The 18961-nt window shown below is 49.2% G+C and overlaps 3 protein-coding genes across 5 annotated transcripts; 1 reads left to right on the forward strand and 2 right to left on the reverse strand.

Annotated features, from left to right (window-relative positions):
- Positions 1 to 2814: 2814 nt before the first annotated feature.
- Positions 2815 to 6045, reverse strand: LOC112901443 (probable serine/threonine-protein kinase PIX13). Of its 3 annotated transcripts, none has more exons than XM_025970369.1 (6): positions 5652 to 6045; positions 5064 to 5507; positions 4322 to 4457; positions 3900 to 4042; positions 3668 to 3791; positions 2815 to 3568 (listed from the first exon to the last, which is right to left on the reverse strand). In XM_025970369.1, exons 1-6 carry the CDS (start codon positions 5664 to 5666, stop codon positions 3102 to 3104), a joined length of 1329 nt encoding a protein of 442 aa, XP_025826154.1. In that variant the 5' UTR covers positions 5667 to 6045; the 3' UTR covers positions 2815 to 3101. The 3 variants fall into 3 exon arrangements, with proteins under 3 accessions (XP_025826154.1, XP_025826153.1, XP_025826152.1); XM_025970368.1 differs by having other exon boundaries at positions 5064 to 5455; positions 5652 to 6041; XM_025970367.1 differs by having other exon boundaries at positions 5064 to 5458; positions 5652 to 6034.
- A 2130-nt stretch (positions 6046 to 8175) lies between these two features.
- On the reverse strand, positions 8176 to 11615 carry LOC112900993 (protein RKD5). The gene is made up of 5 exons (XM_025969792.1): positions 11322 to 11615; positions 10948 to 11236; positions 10581 to 10780; positions 8741 to 8964; positions 8176 to 8620 (listed from the first exon to the last, which is right to left on the reverse strand). Exons 1-5 carry the CDS (start codon positions 11386 to 11388, stop codon positions 8399 to 8401), a joined length of 1002 nt encoding a protein of 333 aa, XP_025825577.1. The 5' UTR covers positions 11389 to 11615; the 3' UTR covers positions 8176 to 8398.
- A 3492-nt stretch (positions 11616 to 15107) lies between these two features.
- On the forward strand, positions 15108 to 17919 carry LOC112900994 (transport and Golgi organization 2 homolog). Its single transcript, XM_025969793.1, has 5 exons — positions 15108 to 15372; positions 15463 to 15658; positions 16101 to 16304; positions 17204 to 17398; positions 17497 to 17919. Exons 1-5 carry the CDS (start codon positions 15290 to 15292, stop codon positions 17653 to 17655), a joined length of 837 nt encoding a protein of 278 aa, XP_025825578.1. The 5' UTR covers positions 15108 to 15289; the 3' UTR covers positions 17656 to 17919.
- The last annotated feature ends 1042 nt before the right edge of the window (positions 17920 to 18961 follow it).

The following is an 18961-nucleotide window of genomic DNA, read 5'->3' on the forward strand; positions in this document are numbered from 1 at the left end:
CCGCCCCTCCAACTGAGCTGGCCTCCTGCTCGCCGGTTGCGGCACCTCCCGGGCCAGTCCGCTTCGCCGGCCGTCGGCGCCTCCCCACGTCGAGGTCCGGCTCGCAGGCCACGGCCACCGCCCCGTGCCCACCCGTCTCAGCTGCCGTGGAGGAGAATTGGAGAAAAGAGAGGCATGGTGAGGCAGAGGAGAGAGAGATGTCTGGGGCCCGCTCGGCGTGGGGAAATATGTTAGCGGCTCTCGGCTCCCGCCAACCGTGGCGATAATTTATTCTCTCTCCTTATTTCTCATTCCTTCGTGGAAGCCTTGTAGAGAGCTTATCGACACCGTTGCGGGTGCTCTTAGAGCTGTTCTACTAAAAAAAAGCTCACGCTGACAACCGGTAAACTGTTGGGGTATTTGATTTGATGCATTAGGATTTTATGTGTCGTCCAACATGTATTTTTTATTCACACGTTTTAATTTCTCTAGTTGGAGGAGAGATTTGCAGCTTTTGCTACATGGCTCTGCGCTCGCTGGATCCTCAACATTCCCAGCTCGTTTTGTGTTTCCTGCGCCAGTCGTAAGCACGCTGTTTCCCAGTCAGCATCTCCTGCTACCTGGCGACTAGACTAAGCTAGGTCTTTTGGAAGCAAAAAAAAAACGATACTGTAATTAAACTGTTCGTGCGCAAAGTCCAACCTCCGATCGAGATCGATCTGATTGGACGTGCAGGCGCCACCGAGGAGCTAACGTTGACGCCCGGCGAGATAGCAACGTTCAGGCTTAATTACGTTCCATGCTCCAGCTGCAGGGTCGTTAATCGTTATCGGCCGAAGGGACTGATTGAGATTTGACCTGTGCATTAAGGGCTCTGTATCTCCCACTTCACTGTTGTCATCGCTGCAAACAATGCCACCAATAATCTCGATCACGCCAGCACCGGTCTTTCGGGGGGAATCAATCCACCGGCACCGAGAACGGCAGCCATGAAGGAGGTCTACGGACGGACCCGCCTCACCGCTCCATCTGGGCCACACGTTCCTGTGTCAGGCTGACTTCGGCCGTCTATCCAAGTATCTAGAATCTTGTTTCATGAAAGCTGAAGCTGTCGCATCGAATCACCCATCGTTCTCTCGGGACGTGCTAACTGCAACTTGCAGGACGGGTCCCAGAATTTATGAGTCGCTGACCCACGTGGTTTCATCAGTCTGAAACCAAACGGGTCGCGAACGGCGATTCTGCCAACCAACCGCAGAGCTCGCTGCCGAACAGTGGCCGCAGCCGTCGACTGCAACTGTCGCGCCACCATTGGCCGTTCTTCGAGTCCTGAGGACGGTTGGGTGGCGGCACAGTGCCAGCAGTAACAGCTCCCGCGGCCTTGAGCTCGACTCGCGCCCACTGCCCCAACCGACGACAGCCCCCAGCGGTATGGTACTCTCCTCTTTTATGGTCGCACCGTGGAGCAGTGGATCAATCCTCTCTGTTTTCTTCACCGGAGCCATACGCCCTTACAGTGGCACTGCCGTACGGGTACGGCAGGTGTGGAGGCCGGGGACACCGCGCCATCCGCGTATGGAGGTGGAGCAACGCCCTGAGCTCTCCGGCGCTCAGGAACTAGTGGAATGTGCACTTATCAATCCAGGATGGTCAAAAGATATTAAAATTTACTCTGGATAATTTAAAGGCTAGATTTTTTTTTAGGTTCAGACTCTAATTTTATACAATTTTAAGTTAAAAATATATAAGAATTAAATTAGATTGTGAAGAAATTATTAGAGTTATGATCCGTTACCACCATTAGGCAGAACCCGGAGGTGGAAGAGATCAAGAGAGAACGTCTTTATCCATTATCCTCCTGGGTACACACATGGCCTTTGCTGTCCTAGACGGCGCCAGCTACCGGGCTGGGCCCCGCGGGCTTGTTCGGCGCCAAAACCGCGGCGCCTGCCGGCTCCAAACTTGTATACGCATGCATAATGCTTGGCCGTTGGCCCCGGAGGGCGGCGCTGCAGATAATGGTGTGCAGTGCAGTCCAGGCGACATGATGCATTTTTGTTGTGGGTCGGGTGGGGGCACACGGGGAAGGGAACCCGTCGTGTCCAACTCTCCAACCACGACGACGCGGCCGATTGAAGATGATGCAACATTTCTGCTGCCAGTTTCGTGGCGAGATTGATGTGTTTGGTGCTCTCTGACTGTCTTCCGTCACCGAACGTCCGAACCCATCAGGAACAGCGGAAGCATGGCATGAGCCCGGGAATGTTCAGCTGCCAGCGTCCACGCGTGTTCACTTGGGGTCGAGAGATCCGCAGGGGCCACGCGGATCGTATCCGATCTCGTGCATGCATCTACGTGGTGGGTGGGAATGACACCAAGCTGAATGTCGCACGGGAACGTCCAGAGGATCCGAGCTGGAAGACGCGCAACACCCGTACACTAACGGCACATGGAGAGAACTGTCGGTATGTAGCCTTGTAGTGCATGATATCACATGAACAATGTCCTTGTCAGTTACTGCAGTAACTGGCATGAACTGTCGGTTTAGGCATTTGTCGTGAAGCGGAAACGCAGGAGATGAGGACATTTGGAGTTGGGAGAGTGCACACATTGACATGTACCGTGTACGTATGTGTGTTTGGGCTTTGGACCCTTTGCAGCATGGTTTTGTTCCTATCACACGCACATGAAAACACATCGAAATAAACTTTACCAGCTCTAGCTCATACGTGGTGCACAGTACATATAGATCGTCTCGAGGTCGATCGTCTGCGATTACTCTAAACTAATCTAAGTTCGCCGTAGCTTGGGTTATAAGCCGCACGATGAAATGAGTTTTGTTTCAAAACTCATACAGCCTCCAATCGTGTAACGCACAGTCTCTCCGCCATATCTGCGCCGGCCTCGTTTACAACAAAATCTGGCAAAACCAGAGAAGAAGATTGAAATGAAAGGAGAAAACATCCTCTTGATTCCTGAACCTATACCAGCCAACATTTGGGCCATCTACGATCAAACTGACATACAAGGCCCATCTGGCCTTCATCAATCAATCCGCTCGCTGCAGAAACAACCAACATCTGCAGCAAAAGCGGCGGCCGAAGCACCGCGCGAACGCCGTGCTACCTCGCCGTACTCGGAGACTGGTGGTGGCTGCTGCTGCCCCCCGGCCGGCCGGACCCGGACCTCGGGCGCGACGAGCGGTGGTGCCCGTGCGCCGTCGCCGCGTCGTCCCGCTCCCGCCGCCGCTCCTCCCGCGTCGTCCCGCCCTTGGGCCGCGCCCTGATCTGCTCGATCTCTTCGAGCGCCGCCACGACCTCGGCCATCGAGGGCCGGCTCCTGGGGTCCCCCTCGAGGCAGCGCAGCGTGAGCTGGGCCGCCTGCAGCGCGGCCTTGGACGGGTACTGCCCCTCGAGCCGCGGGTCGACCAGCCGGGCCAGCTTCCGCCGGTCCGCCAGGTACGGCTTGGCCCAGTCCACCAGGTTGTGCTGCTGCGCGGGCCGGCCCGTGTCCAGCGCGCGCAGGCCCGTCAGCATCTCCAGCAGCACCACGCCGAAGCCGTACACGTCGCTCTTCACGTACAGGTGACCTGTACAGACATACGCCGGCGAGCACGTGCGTATAAGTTTGGGAGACATACGCTGAATACGGACGGAAGCACGTGCGGTGGATGGGTAGGAGACGCTACCTGTGGCGACGTACTCCGGGGCAGCGTAGCCGTAGGTGCCCATCACGCGCGTGGTGATGTGGCTGTCGCCGCCGGTGGGCCCGTTCTTGGCGAGGCCGAAGTCCGAGAGCTTGGCGTTGTAGTGCTGCAGCCAAGAGATGCCACGGGGTTTCAGGTTTTGGGCAGGTCAGAACTGCACGTACGGAGAAGCACGTTTTTTAATTAATTAATTAATTAATTATTAGGGGCGTACCGTGTCGAGGAGAATGTTTGAGGCCTTGAAGTCCCGGTAGATGATTTGCTTCTCGGACGTGTGGAGGAAGGCGAGGCCACGCGCCGCGCCGATGGCTATCCGGAGCCTAAGGTTCCAGGGAATCGGTTCGAAGGATCCACCCTCTGCAAAGAACACCAACACTTTTGTCATTTCGTTCTCACCTTTTTTTGTAATCTATAAACAGGTTGTACTTTAGGATATGCATGCTAAACCCTAGCTTCAAAAGACCAGCTGGTCGCGACGTGCATCTCCGCGAACGAAGAACATGGAAAAGAAACAAAAGAAGGAAGCTGCCGAAAAGAATTTCCCTTTCCGCAAAGTCAGCCCGGTCTTTGTCAAATCAATAAGTGTACTTGCGACCAAGCCGACGGAAGGAGAAAGTTCCAAGAGGGAGGACTCACTTCTGAAGAGATGATTCTCCAGGCTGCCCTTGGGCATGAACTCGTACACGAGCAGCAGCTCCCTGTCCTCCACGCAGTAGCCCAGCAGCCTCACGAGGTTCGGATGCGACAGCCTCCCGAGAAAGTTCACCTCCGACTGCAAACGATTCCGCCGGCGCGACGACGTCAGGGGTTAGCTCAGCACGAGAGCAGATTTGCAGAAGGAAAGGAAGAAAAATCAGCGGCGTGAACGCGCCGACCAGCCGGGCGGCGACCGCGGCGTCAAAACGGGCACCCATCCCATCCCATCGCATCCCAGGTTCCCAACCCATCCGCGCATCTCCCGCGGCCGCGGGGGCGCCGCTGGGAACCAGGTCGGCGCCAGCGCAGGGCGAGCGGCGCAGCATTTCGCGTATGAGCATTTGAAAACGATGGCCCCCGGGCACCGGCCACGTGAACACACGGGGGTGTGCCGTCGCCGTGGATGGGATTGGAATCTGGTCGCGGCTCGCGAGCGACGGGTGGCTGGCCGGACCCAATAATTTTTCCTTCCAGCTCGTTGAGCTATCCTGACCCTGACGGACGACTAGTATACTGCAGAAAGAAAGTGAGCTCCGGTTGCTGAACCGCTCACGACGCTGCCCACCTCGCCGGCCGGTGAGCTAGCAGCTGAAGTTCCTTTCTTTAATTACTACTACTACTATTATTATTGGAAAGGGGCGGCGGTTAGGTTTTCGATGGGCGCGCGGCGGCGTGTACGTACCTGCCACTCCTGGAGTCCCTGCACGCTCTCGGGGTTGAGCTTCTTGACGGCGACGACCATGCCGATGCCGGAGCGCGTGGGGTTCATGGTCTTCTCGTCGACCCAGCCCTTGTACACGCGCCCGAACCCGCCCTCGCCGAGCACCGTGTCGGGCTTGAAGTTGCGCGTCGCGGACCTCAGCTCCGCGAAGGTGAACACGCGGAGGTTGGGCGCCTCCAGGATCCGGCCCTCCGGGTACGCCGCCGCCAGGCTGCTGCTGCTGCTGCCGCTCCGGGTGGTCGCGACGCTGCTCATGGACGAGCCCGGGGACCTGCTGCTGGGGTGCCCCGACGAGCTCATGCTCATGGAAGGGTCCGGCTCCGGTGGCGCCATGGGAAGCGCCCGCGCAGGTGCTGCTGGAGAAAGAAGGAGAAAATTGATCGTCGATCGTGAGCGAACCTGAATCTGAGGAGTGCTTGGGTTAAACGAAATCGCGTCAAGAACCAGCTGGGAAAATCAGCGCGAGATAAACGGATGCACGTGCCAAGACTGCTACTACTAGCTAGCAAGTAGGCAGGAAATGCAAGCCAGATCAGGAGGTGGTGGTACCTTGGGGCTGCCCATGGCGGCCGGCGCTCTTCACGGGCTCCAATTCGGGTTCCTCCGAGCCGAGGCAGTTCCCCATGGGAGGAGCAGCAGCGGGGTGCCCGGTCGGCCGACGCCCTTCCTGCCTCTCTTCTCCCGGATTCCCCCTCCGCTCCTCGCGCCTCTGGATTCTCTGAAAGCTGCCACCACTCCCCCTCCTCGCCTCCTTTTCCTGTGGCGCTGGCGCCGCGATATAAAAGGGAGGGGCGCCGCGCCGCGGCCGGCGGCCCGTGCCCGCGCGATCGCTTCTCCGAGGCCCACGCGTTATGGGAGACCTTTCCACGGGGTTTGGTCCGGTGCTGCCGCCGTCGTGGGGAGCGCGAGCAGCGAGACGGGCAGTGTCAACACCCAGTCCGGCCTAATAAAGCGCGGGCGCGAGGAGGGGTCGGAAAGGGAAGAAGGCTTGCGCGTTTACTTCCAGCAAGTCAAATGCTCCTCGCAATTTGCGAGCCTCCACCCATGTCGCAGCGCAGGCGCGGCTCCGGTGGATTTTCGAGGCAAGTTGCATGCTGATGGGGCGATGAGGACGCGATTATTATTGGGCACGTGCTGGACTCGTCAGGTCATCAGGCCAGGGCACGGCCACGCAGGCGGAAGAATTTTAAGCCTGCTGGGCAACTGAATTCGGGCTTGTGCTGTGCCCTGTGCAGGGTTCTCTCGAGTCGATTGACAGAAACGGGTCTCGTGCTGAAAGATTTCTCTGCTTCAAACAGACGAGTTCACAGGACGGATTGCTCCGATCCATTTGGTTAGGTAGAAATGAAAATCTTTCGTTCCCACCAGCGACTTCACACGACGATTTTTTTTCTAAAAAAGAAAACCAGCGCGGCGCGACCTTTTGTTGCGGCGCAGCATGACGCGGCACTGAACTCCACGTGCTACCATTTTTCCACCCATGCTCGACTGCTGCCTGCTGGAGCGAGCATATCGCAACTTTTTCACTTTATCCCAGCAATCGGATACGGTATCTTTTCGCTTTGCCCTCTGGGCCTCGTATGAACAAAATCTCAGAACGGCTCGTCTTCGACTGGTTTGGTCCTCTACCGGTTGATGAGCTCGAGAGGGTCAAAGCTCACAAGGCGCAGCTCGGACTTTTCTCGGAAGATTTGCGCGCAGCTCCGACCGCCTCCGGGACGCAGAGAGGCAGAGCCCACCACCACTAGTAACAAGAGTTTCCCGTCTTGTGTATGCGGGCGGGGCCCAGCTTTGAACATTAACCTCGATCTCACTGGATCTCATGTAATGAAGCCCGTGGTTTTATTATTCGCAGAAGTTTAAGATAAAAAGGCGCCAGTGCGGTAGTGCAGATTTGACGGTTGCGATAGGCAAGTCAAGATGACTTGTTTGGTAAAAGGCCTAGAGATTTGATGGGATCGTGCCATCTTCTTCTCGCAGCAGCAGCGCTACTAACTAACTAACGTATCGGGATCGAGTCGATCTGAGAATACCATTTCATATGCGTTGACCTGGAGGCCCTTTCAAAAGCAGCCCTTAACTGCGGTGATTTGACTAGATTACTAGTCGTGTTAATAATTTATTGTGGCGACGGCCGGGCCGTATCACGCGTTGCAGGGTGGTAACTGATGCTAGGACCGTAAGATATTACGATGACGCGACTTCGACGCGGTTCGGTTGATTGTGCACATCAGGCCTGCCGCACGTTTCTGTCAGGAGAGAGAGAGAGAGAGAGAGAGAGAGAGAGAGAGAGAGAGAGAGAGAGAGAGAGAGAGAGAGAGAGAGAGAGAGAGAGAGAGAGAGAGAGAGAGAAATGCGCAGCAGTTAAGCACGTACACTCAACTACTCGTGCTGCTTCAATTACGTTAACGATCATCAGCTCGAGGTCTTGGATTTGTTTTCTAGTGTAAAAAAAAACACTAGTACATATAGTATCTACATTATGATATACTTCATGATGATATTGTAGTGCAGGGGAAAAAAATAAAACCATATATTTTTCTGGTACATGGAAGGCCTGGAACATTAGCTCATTATTAGTCACTGCCACATGCTATATGCATCGTCCTGATCGGCTTATGGCACCTGGCTTTTATGTGCTTTTGAGTGCTCTCCCTCTCTTTTCCCGTAGTCTACCCGCATGCTGATGACGGCCCTGATTCCTGAAAGGTGAAAGCGACATCTGACCTGTGGCACACGAGCCTGGCCGGTACATATCGTTTGTCCGGCCAAAAGCGCAAACCGACTCTGGCCATTCCGACACATGTCGTGGAACGGCGTTGCGTCGCCGCGTGTAGTTGCAAACAAATTTCCTGCAACATGACGTCTGCCAAACGACCTGACCGCCCACTGACCAACCTCCGTGCCTTCAGGCCATCAGACACGTGAGCTTTTTTCTTGCACGGACGCTCATAAAGTTGTAAGATTTTCATTTATCGATCCGACTAAAAATGCCAGAAAGGTACGCGCACCACATAGGATTCGCTTGTATAAAATTATGCTAAAAAGATCACATGATTTGTACAGCTTCTGCTTACACCGGCATCCAACCATGCTATTTCGTTCGATTCTTCAGGTAGTCCAGTTCGGTCACAGCAGAACGCACCAAAGCTTATGAAGAGCAGCTACAAGCTAGTATAGTCTGATAAACTGGTGGCACGCACAGGTCAGCAGCTATTATCTTTGCGCACCAGGTTGAGTCAGTCATATATTTTTACAACAGCTATCATCAGCTAAAGGGAGATGCTACTCCCTGGCTACACTCTTCTAGCCCTGTATCTCCTCTTGAAAACATCTTCCCTGAACTGCTTGGTTTCAGTCATCAGGTCCAAGGCTGGCTTCTGCTGTATGATCTCCTTCTCGCTCTCCAGCATCTTCTTCCGCTTTGTGAGGGCCTTTATCACAGCAGCCTGCTTCTCCTCCTCGATCTTTTGCAGCTCCTGTTGCGCATCCTCTCCTGAGTCGTCGTCAAGCACATACTGCACGAGTGAAAGAATACAAGTTATGCAGGCGTCAACAAGTTAGCGCATCACAATGGTGACAGGCATTCCCTGGCAAATTCACAAGTGAAGAGAAATGGAGAGCTCTGTCGCTTTTACCTCAAGATCGTTAATGAGGGACTCCAGAGACTTGATTTTGCGGTGAGGCCAGCGAGGTATCCCATATTTCCGGCATTTTCTCTTCAGTATGCTCACTCCTATCTTGAGAGTCTTTGACGCTTCTCTGATTGGAAGATGGAAGTACTGCGCTATCTCAACCAAAGTAATGCTATCTATATGCTTCCGGTTGGCTCTGGGCTGCTTCTGAACTGTTGGCGCAAGTTCTGCATGCATCATATTGGTACTATTAAACATTCAAGTATGAAAAGAGGAGACATGAGAAATGAAGTAACCCAAACATAGTGACACTTTGCAGAGGTACTATACTTCTTCAGATTATGATTTTGTTCTTATAGTTTTAGATACCAGAAGAGAAGAAGTAATTATGGAAAACAAACAGGTAATATCTGTAAGACTGGGATTTCAATATAAGTCCAGGTAAACCATGTTTTGTCCAAAAAAAAGAAAGAACACACAATCACGACGTTCCATGAACAACAACAGCAATCCATTCCACGGTTCCTTTTTCAACTACTATTATACAGATTTGATGAGCCCATGAATAGCACATAAAAACCAACAAAAGCGTCACAACTAAATAATCTCAGGGACAAAATAAGTTTTCATTACAACAATGACATCTTAAATCAAATTGGAGACACAGTGGTATGATATCCTGCTACCAGCATAGGCATAGAGTTCTCTTTGAACTCTTTATTTGTTTTAAATGAAGATAAGGCTGTGAAAACAGATGTATGGTTGTGTCAATTTTGACCCATATAGGGATGGTCACAGACATAGTACCATTTTCTAGGAACAGGTTCTTTGCCTTCTCACTTAAGATGGGCAAGAGTAATTATAGGTTGTCACCGTGAGGAGATGCAACAAGGAGAAAACCTAAATAAAGAGGAACTATGAAAAACTGAATTCAGTTCAACACTACGTCAAGCAACCAAAGCTGCCTATCAATCAAGGAGCCACAGTTAGCTGCAAAAAATTGATGTCCTCCTGAATCATCCAGAAAAACTCTTTCTCTGTTTTCTTGTTTTTGAGCAAATTGACAGGAGTGCCACCTTTCAATTAGAAGGAAAAATCTTGTACAACAGATCCCCTAACCAGGTTAAATTCTTGCTTTTTAAAAAGCCTGATTGTTCCGCTCTTTACATAGAAACTGGCACAAACTGCAGTTGCTAGAAGTCATGGACACAATGGACTTGGGTGTGAGTGCCCCATTCGGCAAAAGAGAAATTGCACACACCAAATAAGAATTGGAATCCAACAAAACTGTCAGAATCTAACGCATGCCAAATACAGCTTGGAATTTAAGTGTCAAATACGACTTGGAATCTGATGATTGTCATAAACACATGGCCAATACTACTTGAAATCCACAAAGGCGTTAGAAACTTAGAATCTGATGTGGGCTGCAGGGTCTGACACAATAAAGAAAGGGGGCTATCTATTTATCTGTTGATAGATTCCATGAGTGAAATCTGTCACTTTTCTGACCATTGGATTAAAATCCAACAGTTTGGATTCATCATCTAGTATAGAAAAGGTGAAATGATTGGAACATTTTATATTGCCTACTTGGAACATTTTATTTCACAGCTCGAACATTTTTTTTACACCGGGGCATTGCAAATTTTCACAGATTTTTGCTACAAAATTTGCCACCCCTGATTTCTTTTCAAGAACATTCTATTTTACTGCTGGATCATTTTTTTTCATGATGCTACAACATTGCAAATCTGATAGAATTTGCCAAGAAATCTGTCAACAGATAGATAGCGTTTTTCTAGAGAAATTTATTTCCAAATAAAGGAGTAGAAACAATCACCTTTATCAGATTGAGGATCCCCATCGGAATCAGACCCCGATGAATCAGCCTCATCAGAAGTTTTCTCCTGCTCACCAGAACGTATTGGTTGCTGTTTTGCATCACGGCGAACAAGCTGTGGGACCTTTTCCACCTTCTGAAACTGAAAAACCTTTTGCAGGTCTCTGTACAGATTAGGTAGACACTCCAGCTGTGGATTCCTGGAAGGAAAAGATATCGAAGATTTCAGAATCAATCATCTGTTCTACTTCCTCCGAAAACAGAAACGGTTTGGAAAACCAAAAAAATCAAAGCTTTTGGCCATCAAAGCATTGGGCGACAGCATCACAGCATCAATTTCGAGCTCATGTGATCTGATAATTCATACACTAAGGGGGAGAGCACGGGCGGCGGCGGGGAGGACGGCGCGACGGCGGCAACAGAATCGAATGCCACAATGCAACGCCAGGTGCCCACGGCCTGCCCCTCGTGGAACACCGGCCGGCCGTGCCACCCCGCCAGCAGTATCCGCGGCGAGGCGGCGGGGACGGCGACCTCGCGGCACGGCGGGACGGAGAGGGAGAGGACGAACTGCCGCTCCACCCACCTCTCCCACCGCACCCACTTCCCATCTTTCCTCCCGATCACCCTGTACCCGTGCACGCTCCTGAAGGCAGCTGCGCGGAGAGAAGGGAAAAAAGCGTCAGTCAGTGCGCCGGGAGGGAAGCGATCGAAAGAGCGGTGGCGGAGGCGGGCGCCGACCGTGTTCGACGGTGCTGGCGAAAACGGAGAGCGCGGTGAGGGTGGAAACGGCGGCGTCCATGTCCATGGGGAGGGGCCTGTTGGGGGCAGGATGGAGACTGGAGAGAGATTGACTGGAGAATTGAGGAATCGCTAATTGCTACTGCTGTCAAAATGGAAGGAAGGGGACGCCGCCGCCTTGCAATTGCATTCGGCTGGCGGCGAGCGGAGAAGGAAGCAGAATTCGATCGCGTCGGGTTCTTTCTAAGGGCCGGCGGGGAGAGAAGGACAAATTGGGAGGTGGGCTTGACGTGGAGCAGTAATGCCACCACATCAGTTGGCATTTGGAGGCTTGCGAAATGCAAATCCTGCGACAAATGTGCAGGCGTGCAGCACAGCAGTAGCAATAATGGCCTGCAGATTTCGGACTCTTCGGATGTGCACCGATCCTGCAGGTCACGAAGTCACACCGCCGAGGCGCCGAGCAGCCGCGACCGCGAGCACGTCAGAACAAACCCCCCAGACTCAGGCGTGCAGCACTCGCCGCGCGCTGGAGCCTTTTCCGGGTACAATACAATTATCTTGCCGCGTTCCCACTAGCCACGATGGCACGGCAACAAACTCAGCCAGATGCCAACAAACGGAGCGGTTTTCATGGATCCTCGTAGATCATCAGGGAGAAAAGGCAATAAAGAGTCGTTGTTTATACTTACTATGTTCTTCTCGAGTCCACTTCCACTGTTCGCTCCCACTCAGTCCACTCCCCCCTCGAGGGCCTCTGTTTTCTTCTGCCTGCTTGGACGAATGCCTGCTCAGTCTCATGCCAAAACCTGGAGGCGTACAACCGTACACCTGCACAAGCATGACAATGCGCATGTCATCTCTGTAGTCGGGAAAGAGAACCCGCGGAGAGAGTACAAATGAAATGTCACTCACCGGGCACCGGCACTCTCGAAGCCTGGCATGGTGAGAGGCCAAACGGCGTGATGAGCGAGGACAGGTGTAGAGCCACAGCCAGGAGCAAGGAAAGCAGAAGCCTGGACTGGACGGAGTTAGTTGTATTGGCTTTATCCTCTTCCTTCACAGCTTATGCATGCCTTTGCTGCGGGCGATGAGCAGTAATAGCAAACTTGCAGCCAGACAGCCTGGGCAGTCTTGCGGCAATGACGCAGCCCCGCCGAAAGGCCGCAAAAAGGTAGCACATATGGAACGGGACGAGACAGAGACCCTTTCACAGCTTCTTCGTGTTTGCTTGATGCCTAGTACAAAATATATGCAACACGTGAGCGTTTAGCATGACAACAAGGAGCATTGCGCATTTTACAATCTCAAGAGCAAGTGATCAGCACAAGCAATACTGTGGCTTCCATGACGGAACACTGCAACAGAACTAAGTTTCTCTAGTCTGGAAAAAAGAACAGAACTGCAAGATTCACACTTGCAGAGTTCTCTTGTCAAGGAGTTACAGTATATTCTAGTGGTTGAGTAGTTGGGTCATAAGCACCAGTGACATACCGGAGAAACAGGGCATGTGCGGTGCAAGGTGCTTAGGCACTGTGTGCTTAAGAAAAAGAGAATGCTACTATATATTATCATGCACCTAAGTTAATTGCAAAATTGGTGCTTAAACAGGCTTAACTACCTTGGGAGCATCTTATCCACCATATAAGCACCTAGTGCATATGTCATGATGAAAAACGGTTTTCTTATCTAAGCATTATGTCTAAGGACCTTCATTGTTTATGCTTTCACGTATGCGAGTTGAAGAATGAAAATTGGAACCGGCCCTAGCACAATTCTCTGGGTCCACACATTTCCAACGGAACCATTGATTTGGAAAAGTTGGGCCGCACAAAAATGCAAATTTGCCTCTTCTTACAATGTACGTATGCACGTCGCATCTGGGATGTCGTGGGTAACTGGCTCTCACACCTTAATGGGCAACCATGAGTTGCTACAGGAGTGGTGACAACACATGGAAATGACGGTGGGTACAGCTTACAGCCTTACAATGTGACCTTACCTTTCGATCCCAGTCTCCTGGTTATGGAAGGAGTGCAATGCATGGGTTTTTCAGCGCAAGGAATCCTTGGCACTGATGCTTGTGGAATAAATCTAGGAGGAATCCGCACCTGGTGCCTAGAAGGAGCAGAAAGTTTAGCTTTAGCGGTAGCGCAAATCATGATGGAGAGTAGGATTCCTTTTCCCCCTCGTGGGATTTTGTCTGATTTTTGGGTCCTAATGCATCCTGTTTGTACTCTTAGCTCTTGCTCTACAATATATCCTGGCAAATCATATACCGGTCAGCCGGTGTTTTCAAATGAAAAAGGCAATCGCCATAATTTCATTCATGTCTATATGGATACCAAGAGCTTGTGTTAAATGTGACCAAAATTGTTAAATCTCTCACGTAGCATTTGTCAGAGATTTGATGTTCTTTACAAGCTAACAAGAGAGTGAGACACTGAACGACGTGAAGCTCATCCTAGGTGTGCTGTTTTAGCTATAATGGTACTGACAAAGAACAACAGAAATGAACAGCACTCTGATACTTATAGTACTGTGATTGTCATGTGAATAAGCAGAAATTCAGTTGAGGAAAGTACAGCAGGAAAAAGTGTCTCATATAAATCTAGAAATGCGTTTGTATGGGCCTATGGGCAAACTTACCGAAGGTAAACTTGTCAGTTTTCCTCGAAAACTTGAAGCAAGCTTACTTTCCTTGATGACCGTAGTTGTTTTTCATGTGTATTGCGTCACTGCAATCATCAATACCAAAAGCATTGAATTTGGAAACTATTTCATTGAGACCCTGAAAACAGTTACAATTTGGTTAATAAGTTCAGAAAAGCAAGTTACCCTTCAAAGCCAAAAAACAGCAACAAAAACAAAAAACAAGTTGACAAGAGAGCAGCTATTTTGCTCATCTCCTAACAATAGAAGATGATTTGTATGCACTTCCAGACATCTATGATTTGTACCTTTATGAACTGCTTGTGTTCCATGGCAGGACCTCCATTTGTAATATGGGATGATTATGACCCAGAATAATCAAATCTGACACTTTCTCGAATTAATTTGGTGCTCTGGATCTTGTGACAGCGCTTTTCAGCCTTGAACTACCGCCATTACATCATTGTCTCAGGTTCCCAATAGCCGATTCTCATGACCACGCACCGAGTCATTTTGTCGAACAGTTTGCGCGCGTGGGCGACGACCCAGGCTCCAGGTCCAAATCAACACTCGGCATCCAGCTCGCCATCTCGACGGTCAACGCAAAGCTGTAGCCCATTGCTGCGCATACACAACATTTTAGTATTAAGCAACAGCCTGCAGCCTACACTACGCCCTCAGTCCTCCTAGCTCCAGCCAGGATAACGCCTCTCTTCCCAGCCGGCCAGCCGAGCCACAAGCCCCAACCGGCGTGGCGCCACCCATCCTTCCCCAATTCAAAAACCGGTACTAGGTTTCTCCCAGAGGCTTTTGCACTGCTGCGATGCTCGGGCCGGCGAGTCCGAGCAGCGCCAGCGGCGGTTTCGCCCCTGCCGGGCGCACGGTCTGTCTCGTGCCGCCGTGGGAGAGCTGGAGCCTGGAGCCCTGGAGGCGTACCGCGCGGCGGGTGCAAGTCTTGGACACGATGTGGGCCGTGCACTTGCTAGAGCACGATTACGACGGCCCGCTAAAATTGGAGCCGATGATTTGGACTGCGAGGCCCATCCAAAGCGGATGGATAGTACTCGAGTCGTCGTCCGATCAGGCCTTCCCAAAGGCGAAGGGACAAGTCCTGCTATGTACATATATACGCACGTTTGCAGGGGGGTTTAGGCAAATACGCCAGCTCGCCGTCTCCGCCCCTCCGCCCTGGTGGGCCTGGTCGAGCCTATCCACCGGCGAGGTGCCGCGGCCGCTTAGCACACAGCAGCTCCGGCGAGCTATCGATCCTTTTCGGCCCTCCTTACCACCGCCCGGAGCCCTAGTCAATCTCAGCCATGTGTATCGCGGCGTGGGCGTGGGAGTGCCACCCGGCGCATCGCCTACTCCTGCTGTTCAACCGCGACGAGTATCTCTCCAGGTGCGCGCCCCGCCCCGTCCAGCTCTACCGCCGCTTCTTGTGTCCGATGCATCTATCTCTCTAAGCCTACGTACCGGCAAATTGGCGCAGGCCGACGCAGCCGGCGCGGTGGTGGGCGGCGGGGGAGGACAGCAAGGAGATCCTCGGAGGCAGGGACGAGCTCGGCGGGGGCACGTGGATGGGGTGCACGAGGGACGGGAAGCTCGCCTTTCTTACCAACGTGCGGGAGCCCGACTCGATCATCGGCGCCAAGACCAGAGGGCAGCTCCCCGTCAGGTTTCTTCAGGTTCGACCTTGTCAATTTTATGAATTGATTATTATTTCAAACCACGGCATGATGATGGAGGATTAACCTTAGATTTCCGTGGGACGTGCTCTGCATATGCTGCAAGGGAATGAACTCTTCTTAAGATGTTATGTGCCGGTAGGCGACCATGGTGCCAATCTGTTTGTGTAGATAAGATCATTTGCAGAAGAAAATTGTAGAGGCATGGCTGTCTTGAATGTTAGATTGGTTTGCGGTCAAGTTTCAGCATTCTTCTTTGGTACTCAAACAAACTAGTCTCGCCTTTGTAAAATGATTTCTAGATTTTGCTACTGAGTAGCCCATTTGTGCTGCCTTCTATGTGGAAACCTTACTTATTCAGCTTACATATTTTTCCCCATAGCTCCCTGTTTAATATTTTTGAAGAAAACCTTGCGTCAAAGTTGTTTTATTTTGTATGTAGGGCAGCCACAGTCCACTGGAGTACGCCACAGAAATTGCAAAGGAAGCAGATCAGTACAATGGTTTTAACCTTATATTGGCTGATGTGAACTCCGGAACCATGGTTTACATCTCTAATAGACCTGGAGGTGATCCTGTGATTCAAACAGTTGCTCCTGGACTTCATGTGCTTTCAAATGGTGCAATTGATTCCCCTTGGCCAAAGGTAAGACGAATATTCATTCTCTATGGATATTATGATTACGAATGTGATTATTTTTTTTGAAGTTATAAAACATTTGAGAGATGAGATTCTTATGTGCACAAGCTAATGCTATAATGCTTGTCCGGGTGCGGTTGTAATCTCAATAGCTACAGGTCTACTTGATCCCCATCAGTTTATTATGCAAACTGCCCATTAATTTTGCAGGTTGCAGTGAAATGCAGGATGCTCATTTATCTTGCAATTTGCTGTGACATGCTAGCTGGGTTTGTTTTTGCCATTCTATTGTTTCTTTCTAGAATTTCCTTTTCTAAATGTCTGGTTATTTTATCAACAAATTCCTATAAGCTATTTTTGTGATGTTACAAGTGCATGATTATCTGCTTAATTTACAATTACAAGAATATATGAGAAATTACTAGTTAATAATGGAACTTGTATTGTTATGTCCTATTTGCTGTTTGCTTTTGCATATGGCAAGTTTCTACCCTGTACTACCTGAAATATCTATTGCAGCCGAATGATTGGTCTATGTTTGTTATTTTCGCTTTCTCTAAAGCTGATTGAGTAAATAATTTGGTCAATTTAGTTGCATTGGTTTTTTTACTAAGTTGGTTTAGTAGCCGTGGAGTTCATAAGTAAATGTAACACTATTGACTTATGCTAGTTTTATCGTGTTCATTTCATATGTGCTACAAAAAGAAGAGATGAGCTAGTACAAATAATTCACAATTTCACTCAAAAGCATACCCTTTCTTGTGCTCCTTACAATTATCAGTTGTTAACATAAGGATACCATTCTTTCTTGCTCTTCTAGGTAATTTTCAGACTAAATTAAATAATTTAGAGGCAAACGATTCTTGCGTATGTCTTACTTGCGGAATTCATTTCCCACCCTGCAGGCACTGCGTTTAGGACAGAGTTTCAAAAAATATCTGGAAACAAATGATGATTCAGAAGCCTCTTTAAAACAGATGGTAGAAGAGTTGATGATGGATACAATCAAGCCTGATAGATCCATGGTGCCGGATACTGGCGTTGATCCTGAATGGGAGTACAAGTTAAGCTCTATTTTCATTGACACTGCAAAAGGACAGGTGATACGTATGACATTCGGTATTTGAATAGCTATGTAGGTGTCTTTTCACAATTCGTTTAGGAAACAGACTATAGCCATTTTTCTGTTTGGTTTCAGGCACGATATGGAACACGAAGTATGGTGGCGCTAGCATCAAAATTGGACGGTGAGGTAACATTCTACGAGAGGTACTTGGAGAACAGCTCGTGGAAGGAGAATATGATACAGTTCCAGATGGAGAACGCACAACAGGACTTGAGAGGAACTTCAGAATAATGGCAAAGACTTAGCAGTTGCTTATTCTTTTGCTATTGCTTCTTTAAAAGAGCATAACAAGGTGGCTACTATTGATGGCCCTTTTGTGCAGATTTATAGTGATGTTTATGCAACAAGAACTGATTTGTATATTTGCTATGGCCCCCGCCATTGTATAGTTCTGAAGGACATCGATTCTTTACTGGCTCCAAAAATTGCTGAAATTACAATGCCACCGTACTGATTGTTTATATACCTTTTTTTCCTTGGAAGCCGGGGCAACAACAGGAAGTGAGCATACCTTTTATGGTTTTATAGTTTGTCTGGCCGTAAAAGAGTGAAGATCTTGTCTGCATACTGTACTTCTGTACTCATTTCTTTTCTTTTTTCCATGAACATATTGGCTTCTGAGTTGTTTGGTATATGTCTTTATCTTCATTATATTTCTTTAGAAAAATAGTTTGCGGTGCTGGTTGGTTTAACAAAAATCTTTATGCGTAATGTTTTTTTTTGTGAAGATTGTGTTTAATGATTTGTGTACATAATAAGGAAAAAGTTAATTTTACTACCTTCAACAATTCACTTTGTCCGCTTAACCCTCCGAGAAAAATTTAGGCTTAATTTACTCCCCGAACAATTCCAGTTAGTACAATCTACCCCCTAATGCTATTTTTCTTTTTTTCTCCGCATATAATTGAATTTTAAGTTCAAAATTTATGAGTGGGTAGAGAACATGATGCCCTATATTTAAAAAATACATTAAGAATTTTTCATGGTTATTCTCATAAGTTGGAAACATTAAACATGAAATTTATCAAAAAAAATACTTTTCTGCATAAAAATATTCATGAAAAAATTATAATGTATTAAGAATTTTTCATGGTTATTTTCATAAGTTGGAAACATTTAAGATGAAATTTATCACAAAAATACTTTTCTGCATAAAAAATATTCATGAAAAAATTATAATGTATTTTTCTAGCATAGGGCATCATATTATAAGTTACATTGCAAAATTTGAAGTTCAAATTCCACTTGTATGCGGAGAAATAAAAGAGAGAAATCTCAGTAGGGGGTAGATTGTACCAATTGAAATAGTTTGGGGAAGTAAATTAAGCCTAAATTTTATTTATGGGATTAAGCGAACAAAATGAATTGTTAAAGTAAGTAAAATGAAAATTTTCCTATAAAGGTATATAACATACGATGCCATTTCTCTTTATTGGCTAAGCCACTTGAACGTTTACATTTTCCGAAGTGAGGTTATAAGATCACTAAGCTGACTGCCGGTGCTAGAAGGTAGCGAGAGTAATACAGAGAACACATC

Source organism: Panicum hallii, chromosome 7 (genome assembly GCF_002211085.1).
Source record: "Panicum hallii strain FIL2 chromosome 7, PHallii_v3.1, whole genome shotgun sequence".
Classification (NCBI taxonomy): domain Eukaryota; kingdom Viridiplantae; phylum Streptophyta; class Magnoliopsida; order Poales; family Poaceae; genus Panicum; species Panicum hallii.